Source organism: Nycticebus coucang, chromosome 4 (assembly GCF_027406575.1).
Source record: "Nycticebus coucang isolate mNycCou1 chromosome 4, mNycCou1.pri, whole genome shotgun sequence".
NCBI classification, from domain to species: Eukaryota; Metazoa; Chordata; class Mammalia; order Primates; family Lorisidae; genus Nycticebus; species Nycticebus coucang.
Window position 1 is genome coordinate 115,767,806 of NC_069783.1, and position 16,054 is coordinate 115,783,859.

The 16,054-nt window shown below is 40.3% G+C and overlaps 1 protein-coding gene and 2 pseudogenes across 15 annotated transcripts in view; 1 reads left to right on the forward strand and 2 right to left on the reverse strand.

Annotated features, from left to right (window-relative positions):
- Positions 1-16,054, reverse strand: part of ATXN2 (ataxin 2) — a 145,947-nt gene that overhangs the window by 34,795 nt on the left and 95,098 nt on the right. For 9 of the 13 annotated variants that reach the window (XM_053590238.1, XM_053590237.1, XM_053590231.1 and 6 more), the window contains 4 exons: positions 14,958-15,262; positions 13,675-13,738; positions 9,290-9,442; positions 8,827-8,893 (listed from right to left, as the gene is read on the reverse strand). In XM_053590238.1, the coding sequence (XP_053446213.1) occupies positions 8,827-8,893; positions 9,290-9,442; positions 13,675-13,738; positions 14,958-15,262 (589 nt within the window). The remainder of the gene's footprint in view (positions 1-8,826; positions 8,894-9,289; positions 9,443-13,674; positions 13,739-14,957; positions 15,263-16,054) is intronic. The other 4 variants (XM_053590232.1, XM_053590236.1, XM_053590230.1 and 1 more) reach the window with 1 other exon arrangement.
- LOC128584992 (ras-related protein Rap-1A-like) lies at positions 3,378-4,096 on the reverse strand (annotated as a pseudogene). Its single transcript, XR_008379777.1, has one exon. The product of XR_008379777.1 is annotated as a ras-related protein Rap-1A-like (transcript).
- On the forward strand, positions 9,452-13,325 carry LOC128584995 (cytochrome b-c1 complex subunit 2, mitochondrial-like; annotated as a pseudogene). Its single transcript, XR_008379778.1, has 2 exons — positions 9,452-11,781; positions 11,933-13,325. The product of XR_008379778.1 is annotated as a cytochrome b-c1 complex subunit 2, mitochondrial-like (transcript).

Sequence of the window (16,054 nt, forward strand, 5' to 3'; positions counted from 1 at the left end):
GGTGAAATTCCATCTCTAAAAAATAGCCGGGCATTCGGGTGGTGCCTGTGGCTCAAAGGAGGACCCCAGCCCCATATACCGGAGGTGGTGGGTTCAACCTGGCCCCAGCCAAAAACTGCCAAAAAAAAAAAACAAAATCAGCCGGACATTATAGCAGGTGCCTGTAGTCCCGGCTACTTACTTGGGAGGCTGGGGCAAGAGAATTGCTTGAGCCCAAGAGTTTGAGCTATGACACCTTTATACTCTACCAAGCGTGACAAAGTGACACTCTATCTCAAACAAAACAACACAAAAACTTGTAACGCCGGTACAATGAACATCCACATGCAAAAGAATAAATGTGGACCACTATGCTCCTACCATACAGAAACTCATCAATAACAGATCACAGATCTATGTTATATCTTTTCTTTATTTTGAGACAGAGCCTCAAGCTGTCGCCCTGGGTAGAGTGCTGTAGCATCACAGCTCACAACAACCTCCAACTCTTGGGCTCAAGTGATTCTCCTGCCTCCGCCTCCCAAGTAGTTGGGACTACAGATGCCCGCCACAAAGCCAGGCTATTTTTTGGTTGCAGCCAGCATTGTTGTTTGGTGGGCCCAGGCTGGATTTGAACCCGCCAGCTCAGCTGTATGTGGCTGGTGCCTTAGCCACTTGAGCCACAGCGCCAAGCCAGATCTATGTTATATCTTAAGAGCTAAACTATAAAACTGTTAGAAGAATAAATCTCTGTAACCTTGAATTAGAGAATGGTTTCACAGATATTACATCAAAAGCACAACCAAAAAAGGAAAAAAATAAAGCCTCATCAAAATTACAAACTTTTGTGTCATAAACAAGACCATCAGGCAAGACAACCTACAAAATGCTGGAAAATACTTACAAATCACATAGCTATTAAAAGATTAATATTGGAATATATAAAGAATACTTACAATTCAGTAATTAAAAAAAAAAATAATGGAACTAAAAATTAGTCCAAGTATTTGAATAGACGTATCTCCAAAGAAGATATATAAATGGCCAATAAACAGATAAAAAGATGTTCAACAATTAGTTATTATGGACATGCAAATCAAAACCACAATGAGATATCACTTCATAACCAGAAGGATGGACATAACACAAATCAAAGACAATATCAAGTGCTGGTTAGGACATGGAGAAATTAGAATACTCATAGATTATTGGTAAGAGTATAAAATGTTGGTGGTACTTTGAAAAAGTGAGGCAGTTCCAACAGACCAATTTCATTTCAAGAGACATAAACGCCTAAGCCCAAATGAAAACTTATATGCAAATGTTCACGGTAGCATTCATTACTCATAGCCACAAGATGGATACAACTCAAATGTTCATCGGCTGATGAAAGATAAATTAAATGTTAGGCGGGCATTGTGGTGAGCGCCAGTAGTCCCAGCTACTCGGGAAGCTGAGGCAAGAGAATTTCCTAAGCCCAAGAGCTGGAGGTTGCTGTGAGCTGTGACGCCACAGCACTCTACTAAGGGTGACAAAGTGAGACTACGTGGCTAAAAGAAAAAAAGATAAATTAAATGTGGCATATTCATGCAATAGATTATTCAGCTATAAGGACCGATATATAAGGCTCAGTGCCTGTAGGTCAAGCAGCTAAGGTGCCAGCAACATACACTAGAGCTGACAGGTTTGAATCCAGCCTGGGCCTGCCAAACAACAATGACAAGTACAACCAAAAAATAGCCAGGCGTTGCAGCAGGCGCCTGTAGTCCCAGCTACTTGGGAGGCTGAGGCAAGAGAACTGCTTAAGCCCAGGAGTTGGAGGTTGCTGGCTACAGCAACCAGGGTGACCATTTGAAGGTCTATAAAAAAAAAAAAGGCCTGATATATGCTACAACACAGATGAACCTTGAACACACACTACATCAAAGAAGGCTACAAAAGGTTATAATTAGTATGATTCCATTTATATGAAATCTCCAGAATAGGCCGATCTATAGAGCCGCAATTTTCTTATTTATTTATTTATTTATTTATTGAGACAGAGTCTCACTTTGTCACCCTTAGTAGAGTGCCATGGCATCACAACTCATAGCAACCTCAAACTCTTAGGCTCAAGTGATTCTGTTGCTTCAGCTTCCCTAGTAGCTGGGACTACAGGCATACGCCACAATGCCCGGCTATTTTTTGTTTGCTTGTTTAGCAGGGCCGGGCTGAGTTCCAACCTACAACCCTAAGCATGTGGCCAGCACCGTAATCACTGAGCAACACGCACTCAGCCAAGAGCTGTGATTTTCAACCTGTGTGCTTTGAGAGAATCTTAGGTTTGCCACAAAAATTTTTAAAGATCATTAATTAAATGATTTTCAAAAGAAGTTCAAAGCACAATAAGTATATTCTTACCTTTACTCTTTTTTTTTTTTTTTTAATCAACACAATTTAAGAGTGCCATGGAAGTTTAACTACAGGTTCAATTGTGCCATGAGATTAAAAAAAAAGGTTGAAAAACACTGCTATAGGGAAAGAAAGTAGATTAATATGTCTAGGGTATATGTGGCAGGGAAAGGTGAGTAACTGCTAAAGGGTACATGGTTTCTTTTTGGGGTGATAAAAGTTTCTGAAAATAATTGTGGTGAGGGCTGCACAATTCTAAGATTATACTAAATTCCACAGAACTGTATATTTTAAGTATATAAATTTCATGGTATGAGAATTATGTCTAAATAAAAGTTTTTTAAAAAAATAAGCAAATGTGTATTTACGAAAATAAATATCGAAAGGATACTTTATTTTGAAAATGTACTAAAATTTAATCATCCATAAAAGCTGTAATTTAATCTGACAGTAAACACAAGAAGCAATATTAGAGTTGGTTTAGTATATTATACATTTTAGCTTTGAAAGCCATAGAAATCAGTTATCCCAGTTTTTTCCGATAAAAGACCCATTTTTCCAAAGCATTATGCACAATTGTGATTAGAATATAATGACAGGAGATATGTTATAATTTTTAAATATAAAATGAAGTCAATGACTCAAAAAGTTATCTGCTGCAATGAGTTTGAGGGGAAATTTTATAATCTATATCATTACAGATATAAAGTATAATGGTTCAACTTTTTAGTGCTTGACAGGGAGGAATCATGGTAAAAAGGTCAATATGAAATCATTTGATTATAGAAGCAATATCTAACATTTGAAATGCATTCATGCTCTTTTGTATAATTATATTAGAGTCAAGTATATTTATTTTCACATCTTTTATAACTGCTATTGCAAAGGAGAAATACTATTGTCTTATTTTCCAAGTGATATACACAGAGCAATTTTTTTTCTCCAGGGTAACTTGTGCAAACTAATATAAGATCTAAATTCTTCACATAATATATAAAACAGGAGAAGCCTCTTCAGATTTATTTTTTGAAGACTGGAATGCTGGCACTTTCCAATTAGGCAACAGTTCTTCATTTCTGTAATCTGGCTCAGAGCTGCTGCTGACTACGGGCCTAGAGCAGCAGACATGATTTCTTTTTAGGCTTCTTCTTTTCCACTGGTGTTTTTCTATTTATCTGTCTGACCAGGTCATAAAATATCTCATTAACGTTGATCTTTGACTTTGCAGAAGATTCTAAAAAGGCACAGTTACACCACTGTCTTGCTAAATTCTGGCCCTGTTCTTTGTCAACTACTTGCTCATCTTCCAGGTCACATTTATTGCCAACCAAAATCATTGGAACATCTTCTGTGTCCTTAACCCGTAAAATCTGTTCTCTCAGGTCCTGTAAGTCGTTAAATGTGGACTGAGCTGTGATAGAATATACTAGTGCAAACCCTTGGCCATTCTTCATATACAAATCTCTCATGCTGTAAATTGCTCTGTCTCTGCTGTATCCAGGATTTCAAGCATACACTGTTGGCAATCTACTTCAACTTGCTTTCTGTAGGAATCTTCTATCGTTGGGTCATATTTTTCAACAAAAATTCCCTGAACAAACTGAACTGTCAGAGCAGACTTCCCAACGCCTCCTGAACCAAGAACCACTAGCTTGTATTCACGCATGATGTGGTCTGTTTAAACACTGATAATCCCCCCTCCTGGGTCCGGCACCCCCTCCACCTCCTCCTCCTCCCTCCTCTTGGCCGTGGCTCCTGCTCCTGCTCTATGCGGCGACGGCAGCCAGGATAAATACATTTTTAATGATCATCTATTGATCACAGAAGTGATAATACAGATACTAGGACAGAAGTAACGAGGTAAGATACAGGTCAAAGAGGTATAGAGATAGAAGCAAGATTTCTCTGACTGCATCTTTTACATGATTTTTACTTTGAAAGCACATAAACATTCTGCATATAAAAAATAAAATTAGGCCAGTGCAGTGGCTCATGCTTGTAATCCTAGCACTCTTGGGCTTAAGTGATCCTTTTGCCTCAGCCTCCCAAGTAGCTAGAAGTACAGGCATCCACCACTACATCCCACTATTTTTTTTTTCTATTTTTTCAGTAGAGATGGGATCTCACTCTTGCTCAGCTGGCTCAAACACCTGAGCTCAAGCAATCCACCCACCTCAGCCTCCCAAAGTGCTAGGATTAAATTAACAGTGCAGCTTTAAATTAACCCTTAAGATAACTGCAAGCTTGGCCAACAATCTATTTGCAATGTCTCAGACTCAGAGGGAGAATAATTAAGCTGCGCTGTTCCTGGATGTCTGATCCTCAGAAATTGTGTAAAATAATAAATGCTTGTTGTTTTAGGCAGCTAAGCCTTTTGATAATTTGTTCTACAACATTATAATACACTTATTATGCTTAGTAACCAAAGTTTCAGTACAAGAGAATAACAGATGATGGGCTGCACCTTTGGCTCAGGGGGTAGGGTGTCGGCCCCATATACTGGGTTCAATCAAACCCAACCCCGTCCAAACTGCAACAAAAATTAGCTAGGTGTTGTGCCGGGCGCCTGTAGTTCCAGCTACTCGGGAGGCTGAGGCAAGAGAATCGCCTAAGCCCAGGAGTTGGAGGTTGCTGTGAGCTGTATGACGTCACAGCACTCTACTGAGGGCGATCAATAAGACTCTGTCTCTACAAAAAAATAAATAAATAAAAATAAATCACACTAGAAATATAAATTCTTAGGGTATGCCCCAAATCTACTGAATAACAAAACTCTGGAGATGGGGTTTTTAAGCTCTCCCTAAATGACACTGACACATACTAGGATTTAAGAACCACAGCCTTAATTTTAAAGAATACTATTATGAGCAACAACAACAAACAATGCTACAACACATTAAGTCAATAATCAATTAGGTAGAAGATTAATAAAAAACTTTACAATGTAGCTGGGTGTTAGGGCAGGTGCCTGTAGTCCCAGCTACTTGGGAGACTGAGGCAAGAGAATCACTTAAGCCCAAGAGTCTGAGGTTTCTGTGAGTTGTGACGCCATAGCACTTTACCGAGGGCAATGTAGTGAGACTCTGTCTCAAGTACAATGAGGGAAATAGGATAGAAGGGAAATAGATATCATACCACAATTTTCTTTAATCAATCTTACTGTAACTAAAAGTAGACCAGATATTGTGTGCATCTTGCATGACACAATACAGAGCACACAGAACCATGTAGTATTTGTTTACTGCCCCCCTTACAATTGAACCTGAATGTAACACCCCAAGAAAACAAACAATGCTAAATGGGGGACATACTGTGTAACAACTGATTTTTTTGCCAAAAGCAATAGCAGGGGAGGAAAAGAGCAGGGGAACTAGAAAGAGATGTAATAAATGTAATAGTTTATAGATATTGTTTTGTTGCAGGCCCAGGCTGGGTTCGAACCTACCAGCCTTGGTATATGTGGCCAGCACCCTACCCACTGAGTTACGAGCACCACCTATACATTTTGTTTTGATTCATATTCAAAACAAACCAATTGTTAGGATATATCCTTGACTCAATCGGGATAATCTGATTGTGTACGGTTATTATTAGGAATAGATTTATTTTATAACACACTAACGCCTCAAGAAAAATTCACATATTTTAAAAGATACACACTAAGTATATAAGAATTGAACAGCATGATGTCTGAGACTTGTTTGAAATACTTCAGCAAAGAAAAAAGTACATATGAAGTCAATATGGTAAAATCTTGATAATTATAGGATTTAATTTGATTATAAAGCAAATATCTAATCACTTCTATCTTCTTAGCATAGTACATGTTCATAGCTGATATTCTTAATAGTGTGCTTGTTGTTCTCTTATTAAAAGTGCCTCTGGGCGGTGCCTGTGGCTCAGTGAGTAGGGCGCTGGCCCCATATACCGAGGGTGGCAGGTTCAAACCCAGCCCCGGTCCAACTGCAACAAAAAAAAATAGCCGGGTGTTATGGCTTGTGCCTGTGGTCCCACCTACTTGGGAGGCTGAGGCAAGATAATCACCTAAGTCCAAGAGCTGGAGATTGCGGTGAGCTGTGACACAGTGGCACTCTACCGAGGGCGAGAAAGTGAGACTCTGTCTCCTAAAAAGAAAAAATGCCTCGGTAGGGCTTGGCGCTTATAGCTCAAGCAGCTAGGGCACCAGCCACATACACCAGAGCTGGCGGGTTGGAACCCAGCCTGGGCCTGCCAAACAACAATGACAACTACAACCAAAAAATAGCCGGGCATTGTGGCAGGTGCCTGTAGTCCCAGCTACTTGGGAGGCTGAGGCAAGAGAACTGCTTAAGCCCAGGAGGTGGTGGTTGCTATGAGCTGTGATGCCATAGCACTCTATCCAGGGTGACAACTTGAGGCTCTGTCTCCAAAAAAAAAAAAAAAAAAAAATTAAAAATGCCTCTGTAGAACTGGCTGAAATATACTCAGAATATGCAATTTCTACCTATTTATTAGAATAATAGTGCCTCCTGACATTGGAATACATTTCTCCCATCAGAGACCAAGACAGTATCATGCTCGCTTTTACTATAATAATCATTTATACTTCCTCATAAAATGTGTTACCATCGCATTAAATGATGACTAAAAACAGCAACACTTTAATACTGTACTAAAATTCTTCCCTGAATTTTTTCAGACCCTCATGACAAGATTTATCCCTATAACAAGATTACTTTACATTGTCTATGACAGAGTTCTTTCACTGGGTTCAATTGTTCTAAGGCAGGGGAAAAAAGTCATACTAATAAAAAAAAATTAAGAGTTTTATTAAGCATGCACACGTGTACATACATGTGCACAAAATCACAACTATTTCAAACACTGAAGACTTTTTTTTTTTTAAGAGACAGAGTCACATTTTGTCGCCTTTGGTAGGGTGCCATGGCATCACAGCTCACAGCAACCTCCAGCTCTTGGGCTTAGGCGATTCTCTTGCCTCAGCCTCCCGAGTAGCTGGGACCACAGGCACCTGCCACAATGCCTGGCTACTTTTTGTTGCAGTTTGGCCGGGGCCGAGTTCGAACCCACTACCCTTGGTATATGGGGCTGTCGCACTCACTGAGCCACAGGCACCTCCGCACACTGAAGAAATCTCACTATTTTGAGAAAGTAAAAATTTTATTTCAGATGGGTAATTATTGGGGACTGAGAAAAGTCTTTTTATATAAATTATTCTACTTTCTATTGTTTCTCAATAAAATGATAGCAATTAATTGGTCTAAATTAACTGGGTGGCCAAAGGGGACTTCTTTGGCATTTTCCAATGTTAAAAGATTTCCTGGGTGGCGCCTGTGGCTCAAGGTGTAGGGCACCGGTCCCATATCCCATATGCTGGAGGTGGCGGGTTCAAACCCAGCCCCAGCCAAAAACCACAAAAAAAAAAAGATTTACTTTAGGCTGGGTGCAGTGGCTCACACCTATAATCCTAGCACTTTGGGAGGCCAAGGTGTATATATTGCTTGAGCTCACGAGTTCAAGACCAGCCTGAGCAAAAGCAAGACATAGTCTCTACTAAAAATAGAAAAAGCAAGCTGGGTGGGGTGGCTTAGTGCTATAATTCTAGCACTCTGGGAGACCAAAGGGGTGGATTGCAGTGAGCTCACAGGTTCGAGACTAGCCTGAGCAAGAGCAAGACCCTATTTCTAAAAATAGCTGGGCATTGTGGCAGATACATGTAGTCCCACCTACTTAGAAGGCAAGAGAATCGCTTGAGCCCCAAATTTTGAGGTTGTGGTCAGCTATGACACCATGGCACCCTACCAAGGGAGACAAAGTGAGAATCTGTCTCAAAACAAACAAACAAAAAATTTCCTTTAAAATAAACGTATTTTTTTCTCTTTAGAGAAGAGTCAAAAAGAAGTCTCTGTCTACGGCCATACCACCTTGAACGCGCCCAATCTCGTCTGATCTCAGAAGCTAAGCAGGGTCGGGCCTGGTTAGTACTTGGATGGGAGAAAGAAGTCGCTTTCTAGTTTGTAACACTAGATTATCAAATTCTCTCATTTTTAAAGATGAGGAAATATCCCTCTAATACGATTTTGACATTAATTTCTGAAATCAGCTACCCCTTTGTTTCAAAAAAAATTTTGGCATCAGAGAAGCAAATGTAGGTTAGAGTAAAGCAAGGTCAACAATCTCCCATACTAATTTAGCAAGGCTTTAAAAAAAAATTCACCTTTAAATTCAGATTACAGATCAAATAATTTAGAATACAATTCTTCCTTTTGGAGGGGTAGAGATAGGGGTTGTTCACAAGGCTGATCTTAAACTCCTTCCTCAAGCAGTCTTCCCACTTTAGCCACCCAAAGAGCTGGGATTATACCCCACCTGGCCTATTTATTCATTATAAACTGAGTTACTTAATTCATGCAGCATGCAGACTATGAGCAAACATACAGGCAAGATTATTCTCACCTTTACCTGCTCTATATGTCTTGGCTTGATTCACTGGCATGGGCGTCATGGGTATTGGGTATAAAGGCTGGAGGGAATTAAAAATATATATTATTAATACTAGGATCTTATGATAAAATGGTATTCTATCACTCTCAGTTTTATGTTGCTAGAGACCTAGCTATGAAAAGGTTTCTTGAATATTGATGAGTCATTAAAAAATAAAATCATACCCAAGCTAAAAGGATATAAACCCAAACTACAGTAAATCCAAATCATCTTTCTCACCAGAAACCATTCTCAGACCAACACCAACACCACATATACCAAAACATACACCAACACCACACCAAAACACTGCATACCTCCCTCTGTAACATACTTCTGTGTACCATCACACTCTCAGGTCACTATAGCCAAAGAGTACTCGTGTCAAATATAAATGACTAGGGTAGCTAAGTAAACATCAAATTCTATGACTTACTTGCACGCCTGGGCTCACTGGGACTGGATACATCATATTTGGTGCAAAACAAACAGGCTGAGTATAAACTGGAGTTGGCTGTTGATGACCCACCATAGACGGGCTAGGCTGTGCTTGGGGCCGAGGTGAAGTTGGAGTGGTAGAAGGCTTTGGCTGCAAAAACAACAATAAACTATCTCAAGGTAAAAAGTTAATTATCATGGAAATTTGAAGACTGATTTTCCCAAACTTTCTAAGTTTTATTCACTTTTAACTAGTCTCTTTTATTGAAAAAAACAGAAAATATCGGGCAGCTCCTGTGGCTCAAGGAGTGGGGCACCGGCCCCATATACCAGAGGTGGTGGGTTCAAACCCAGCCCCAGCCAAAAACAAGAAAAAAAAAAAAAGAAAAGAAAAGAAAATACGGCTCAGTGCCCATAGCACGGTGGTTACAGCGCCAGCCAAATACACTGAAGGTGGCGGGTGGCGGGCTCAAACCTGGCCCGGGCCAACTAACCAACAATGACAACTGCAACAAAAAAGAGCCCAGCATTGTAGCAGGCACCCGTAGTCCCAGCTACTTGGGAGGCTGAGGCAAGAGTATTGCTTAAGCCCAAGAGTTTGAGGTTGTTTGACACCATAGTACTCTACTGAGGGAGACATAGTGAGACTCTGTCTCAAAAAAAAAAGAAAGAAAGAAAAAGGGAAAAAAAAAAGAATAAATTTTCACATATTTTAAATAAAAGAAAAAATGATTTTGTAGAAACAAAGTAAAATTTGTAAATTAAAAAATATTACAGAAGGAGGCACCGTAGCTCAGTGGGCAGGGTGCCAGCCACATACACGGAGGCTGGTGGGTTAGAACCTGGCTGAGGCCAGCTAAAACAATAATGAGAACTACTACAACAACAAGAGCTCGAGGTTGCTGTGAGCTGTTGTGACACCACAGCACTCTACTGAGGGCAACAGAGTGAGACTGTCTCAATAAAAACAAACAAACAAAAAAATAAAACCCCTATAACTGACCACCTCCCTTGAGTTGAACTAATTTTCAAGGACATGGATCACATGTACGTATAGATACAATAGGCCTGGTTCCTTATGTTAGCCACCTCTGTATGTTGATCAGTTTGTTACAGTTCCTTGGGTGGTCAGCTTACAGAGGTTCTACTGTATTTATGTGTCCATACAGGAGTCAAAAATAAATTAAAAATAGTAGCAGTGATATTTAAGAAACTGGAGAAATTGGTCCTCTGCCACTATCTTGCTTTCCTTTAATACGGTGGTGACCGCAGGTCGGAGCAATCTGTAACCATGAAGCTGCTAACCAGAGCTGTATCCTTTTTGAGATTTTATTCCCTCAACGTTGCCCCCAAAGTTAAAGCCACAGCTGCCCCTGCAGGAGCACCTCCTCATCCTCAGGACCTTGAGTTCATCAAATTACCGAATGGTTTAGTGATTGATTCCTTGGAAAACTATGCTCCCGTATCAAAGATTGGTTTGTTCATCAAAACAGGCAGTAGACATGAGGACTCTAACAATTTAGGAACCTCTCATTTGCTGTGTCTTGCATCCACTTTGACTACAAAAGGAGCTTGCCTTTCAAGATAACTCGTGGAATTGAAGCAGCTGGTGGTAAATTAAGTGTGACTGCAACAAAGGAGAACATGGTTTACACTGTGGAATGCCTGAGAGATGATGTTGATATTCTAATGGAGTTCCTGCTCTATGTCACCACAGCACCAGAATTTCGTTGTTGGGACCTTCAGTCTCAACTAAGGGTTGACAAAGCAACGGCTTTTCAGAATCCACAGGCTCAAGTCATTGAAAATTTGCATGCTGCGGCTTACCGGAATGCCTTGGCTAATTCTTTGTACTGTCTTGACTATAGGATTGGAAAAGTGACATCAGAAGAGTTACATTACTATGTTCAGAATCATTTTACAAGTGCAAGAATGGTTTTGGTTGGCCTTGATGTGAGTCATCCTATTCTTAAGCAAATTGCTGAACAGTTTCTCATCATGAGGGGAGGGCTTGGTTTAACTGGTGCTAAGGCCAGATACCATGGAGGTGAAATTCGAGAACAAAATGCAAACAGTCTTGTCCACGCTGCTCTTGTAGCAGAAAGTGCTGCCATAGGAAGCACAGAAGCAAATGCATTTAGTCTTCTTCAGCATGTGCTTGGTGCTGGACCACATGTCAAGAGGGGCAGCAATGCCACTAGCCTTCCATACCAGGCTGTTGCCAAGGGAGTTACCAGCCATTTGATGTTTCTGCTTTTAATGCCAGTTACTCAGATTCTGGACTTTTCGGGATTTACACTATCTCCCAGGCTGCAGCTGCTGGAGATGTTATCAAGGCTGCCTATAACCAGATAAAAACAATTGCTCAAGGAAGCCTTTCCAATGCAGATGTCCAAGCTGCCAGAAACAAGCTGAAAGCTGGATACCTAATGTCAGTGGAGTCTTCTGAGGGTTTCCTGGATGAAGTTGGATCCCAGGTGTTAGTTGCTGGTTCTTTTTTTTTTTTTTTTTTTGTAGGGACAGAGTCTCACTGTACCGCTCTCGGGTAGAGTGCCGTGGCATCACACGGCTCACAGCAACCTCTAACTCTTGGGCTTACGCGATTCTCCTGCCTCAGCCTCCCGAGCATCTGGGACTACAGTACGTGCTGGTTCTTACGTGCCACCATCCACAGTCCTTCAAGAGATTGATTCAGTGGCTTATGATGATGTCATAAATGCTGCAAAGAAGTTTGTTTCTGGCCGGAAGTCAATGGCAGCAAGTGGAAATTTGGGACATACACCTTTTGTTGATGAGTTGTAATACTGAAGCACATATTATAAGAGAGAGCTGAAAGCCTACTATATTTACCTTTTCAATAAGGCAAAATACTTTAAAGTATAAATTATTTCCAGCTGTTCTAGTCAGTTTAAATGTTTTAAGTCATTCTGCTTAAATGTTAAAAAAAAAAAGAAACTGGAGAAATTATTTCTAACCAACATACATCCTCCCTAATACTTTTTTTTTTTTTTTTTGTAGAGACAGAGTCTCACCTTATGGCCCTTGGTAGAGTGCCATGGCCTCGCACAGCTCACAGCAACCTCCAACTCCTGGGCTTAAGCGATTCTCCTGCCTCAGCCTCCTGAGCAGCTGGGACCACAGGTGCCCACCACAACGCCCGGCTATTTTTTGGTTGCAGTTTGGCCGGGGCCAGGTTTGAACCCGCCACCCTCGGTATATGGGGCCGGCACCTTACCGACTGAGCCATAGGCGCCGCCCCCTCCCTAATACTTTTAAATCATGTCTAGATTGTATATAATACTAATACAACATAAATGCCATGTTAGTAGTTGTACTATGATGTACATTACATTACAAGGGAAAAAGTCTATACATGTTCAGTACAGACATGAGTATCCTACTAATTTACACTCTATTTTACTTATCTTTGAGCCAAAATCTCACTGTCACCCTGAGTAGAATGCCGTAGTGTCAAAGCTCACAGCAACCCCGAATTCATGGGTGCGAGCAATCCTCTTGGCCCACCATGATGCCCCGCTAATTTTTCTATTTTTAGTAGAAATGGGGTGTCGTTCTTGCTCAGGCTGATCTGAAACTCCTGAGCTCAAGGAATCCACCGGCCTTGGCCTCCCAGAGTGCTAGGATAATAGGTGTGAGCCACCATGCCTGGTCTTTTTACTTTTTTTTTTGTCACCAGGGCTAGAGTGAAGTGGCATCATCATAGCTCACTGTAGCTTCAAACTCCAGGGCTCAAAAAATCCTTCTGCCTCGCTTTTAGGATACATTTGGTTGAATCCAGGATGCAAAACCCTCAGATGCAGAGGGCATACCTATAAACCTCACAGCCTAGCCTGCCAAATATCTTTGATTTCTTTTTCTTTCTTTTTTTTGGAGACAGAGTCTCACTACGTTGCCCTCCATAGAGTACTGTGTCATCACAGCTCATGGCAACCTCAAATTCTTGGGCTTAAGCAATTCTCCTGCCTCAGCCTCACGAGTAGCTGGGACTACAGACACCTGCCACAACTCCCGGCTATTTTGTTGCAGTTGTCGTTGTTGTTTAGCTGGCCCAGGCAGGGTTCGAATCCACCCGCTTTGGTGCATGTGGCCAGCACTGTAACCAATGTGCTACGGATGCCAACTCCATCTTTGATTTCTGAGTTAAAAAAAATACAAAGACTTTCCTAAGATCACATTTAATTGAAGACAAAACACGGAACTTTTTAATGGCCAGAAAATTTTCACCAATGAACATACAAGGGAAAGAAAGTTGTTTTTATCATACTACAACTGAATTTAGATGATTGGTATAGAAGAAGGAATGCTACTAATTATAGTAATTTTTTAGAGACTGGGTTACCTCAAAGAAAGTAATAAACTTACCTGAGAAAAGGAGCGTGGATTGAACTCCTTTGCATTGGGATTCAATGTTGATTTCCTGACTTGCCTAAATCAGAAAAAAAACACAAAGGCTAGTAAAATCTTCAGGGTACTTATGTTTTTCTAAAATCTTCTATACCTGCCTGCGGAACATATGCAGTGCTATTTTTAAACTACTCTCACTAGAAGATCATTAATTATGCTCTTTATTAAAAAACACACTCTCAAACAAATGAATAAATAAAACACACACGTTCTTACACTGCCTATTCCTTAATCTCATAAAATAACTGGCCATAAAAGACAATTTTTTAAAGACAATTTAAAAAAAACTTTTGAGTAATACATAATTGCTTCTCTAAAAGTCAATCAACAAATATTTGAAATGAAAAGATGGTAGCTCCTTACAATATCTTTAAAAACAATCCTTAATATACGAATTCTCTAGCATGTAGTAATTTTTATGTGGTAAAGTATTTTCTATATGACACACCTGGCGGGGGGGGGGGAATCATGGCTCTAATAAAAATTTTTGCCTCAAATCAAGAATAAGTAGTCTCGAACTTATCAGTAAGCTACATTCTAAAAGTTCAGCTGTAACTGGCTTGGTTGGTATCCAGCAAACAAATCAATGGTGGTTAAGTTCTCAAGATAGCCCATTAAAGCCCATTTAAGTGATAACATATTGGATGTGCAAAATCAAATCTATTTAAAAAATTTAAACATCAACTACAACATTGTTTCTGATGAACTGAATTTCTAATAGGGGCACCAGATACCTCTCTTCTTGGCAGTAGCAGTTCTGAGTCCCAGCAGCACAGGATGGGTGACTACTGACTGGAGTCCAGGGGAGAGAGGTTCTAAATACAATATTGGTAATTTTCATTTCCTATACATTAACAGAAAAACTTCCTTCATTTATGCCCAGTTTTGTTTTCTGTCGGGCGGTGCAAAAAATGGAGTAGGGTGAAGAGCAGTGCAGTGTACAACAACCTAATTTACTTAAAATGCTATTTATTTAGACCAGTTGTTTGCAACTTAAGGGGTACTTACAAAGCAATCTAAGAGTCCACAAGATTTGAGTTTGAAGGACCCAAATGCCTTTAAAAAAAAAAAGTTAACTGGGTGGCACCTGTGGCTCAAGGAGTAGGGCACCGGTCCCATATGCCAGAGGTGGAGGATTCGAACCCAGCCCAGGCCAAAAATCACGAAAAAAAAAAAAAAAAAAAAGAAAGAAAAAAAAAGTTAACTGAGTATCAAGAGTGCTAAGTTCCAGGTTTACTCACTCAGCTGCATCTTTCTTCTCTTCTTTCTCATCTTTCTCTTGTTTACATGCTGGACTGGAAGTTTGAACCCCTTGGGATGTGACCTCAGGTCCCCTCTTGTGCTCTGTGTTAATAAGTATTGAAGGGGACATGCTGGGGCTATTCGGTTTGCTGCTGCCACTGGTACAGTTGCTGCTGCTATTTTCAATGAAAGAGTCCTTAGCACTTGGTTCAATTTTGTCCTTGATCAAATCTCTTGATTTTTCTCCCTCTCTGTTTTTGTTTAGTAGTTGATCCATAGATTCAGAAGTAGAACTTGACTGTAACTAAATAAAGGAGACAATTATACATAAAATATTTTTAAAATACTCTAGCAATTTTTGCCATGAGCATAAGCAAGGTAATATTATCCATACGTATGAAATGTTCTGCATAAGAGCAAGTTTTTTATTATAAGACAACAGTAAGACTATTTCTACAATACAACCACAGTTATCAAAGCTTTCAAATGTCCAAGGCCTCAAAAATTCAATAGTTACAGAGTACCTACTATATGTCAGAAAGGGTGCCTGCTGGGTATTAGAAATATAAAATAGTTCCCTTCATCCTATACTTGTCATCTTAATGAGATCAGACAATTAACAACAAAATGCAGCAAATGCTATGAAATCCTATAGAAAAAGGAACCTACATGAAGGAAATGCTTCTCAATGGGAATGTCATCTAGTCTAAGCAGCGAAAGAAGTTTAACTGAGGTGTTTGGAAGAAGATGAGTGTAAGTAAAAGGAACAACTTATAAAATCTAAAGGAAAGGGAGAAGGATAGCTCCATCACAACAGAATAGCATTAGTGCCTGGAGCAACAGTGGGACACACATGCACAAGTCCAAGAAATGACAAACTCAACAAAGAGGAACCAGACAATAAAGGAACTTAAAAGCCCTGGTAAAGACTCTGCTTTTTAGGCTCAGTGGCTAGGGCGCCAGCCACATACACCCCACGTAGCTGGCGGGCTAGAATACAGCCTGGGCCTGCTAAACAACAACAACTACAACCAAAAAATAGCTGGGCGTTGTGGTGGGCGCCTGTAGTCACAGCTACTTGGGAGGCTGAGGCAAG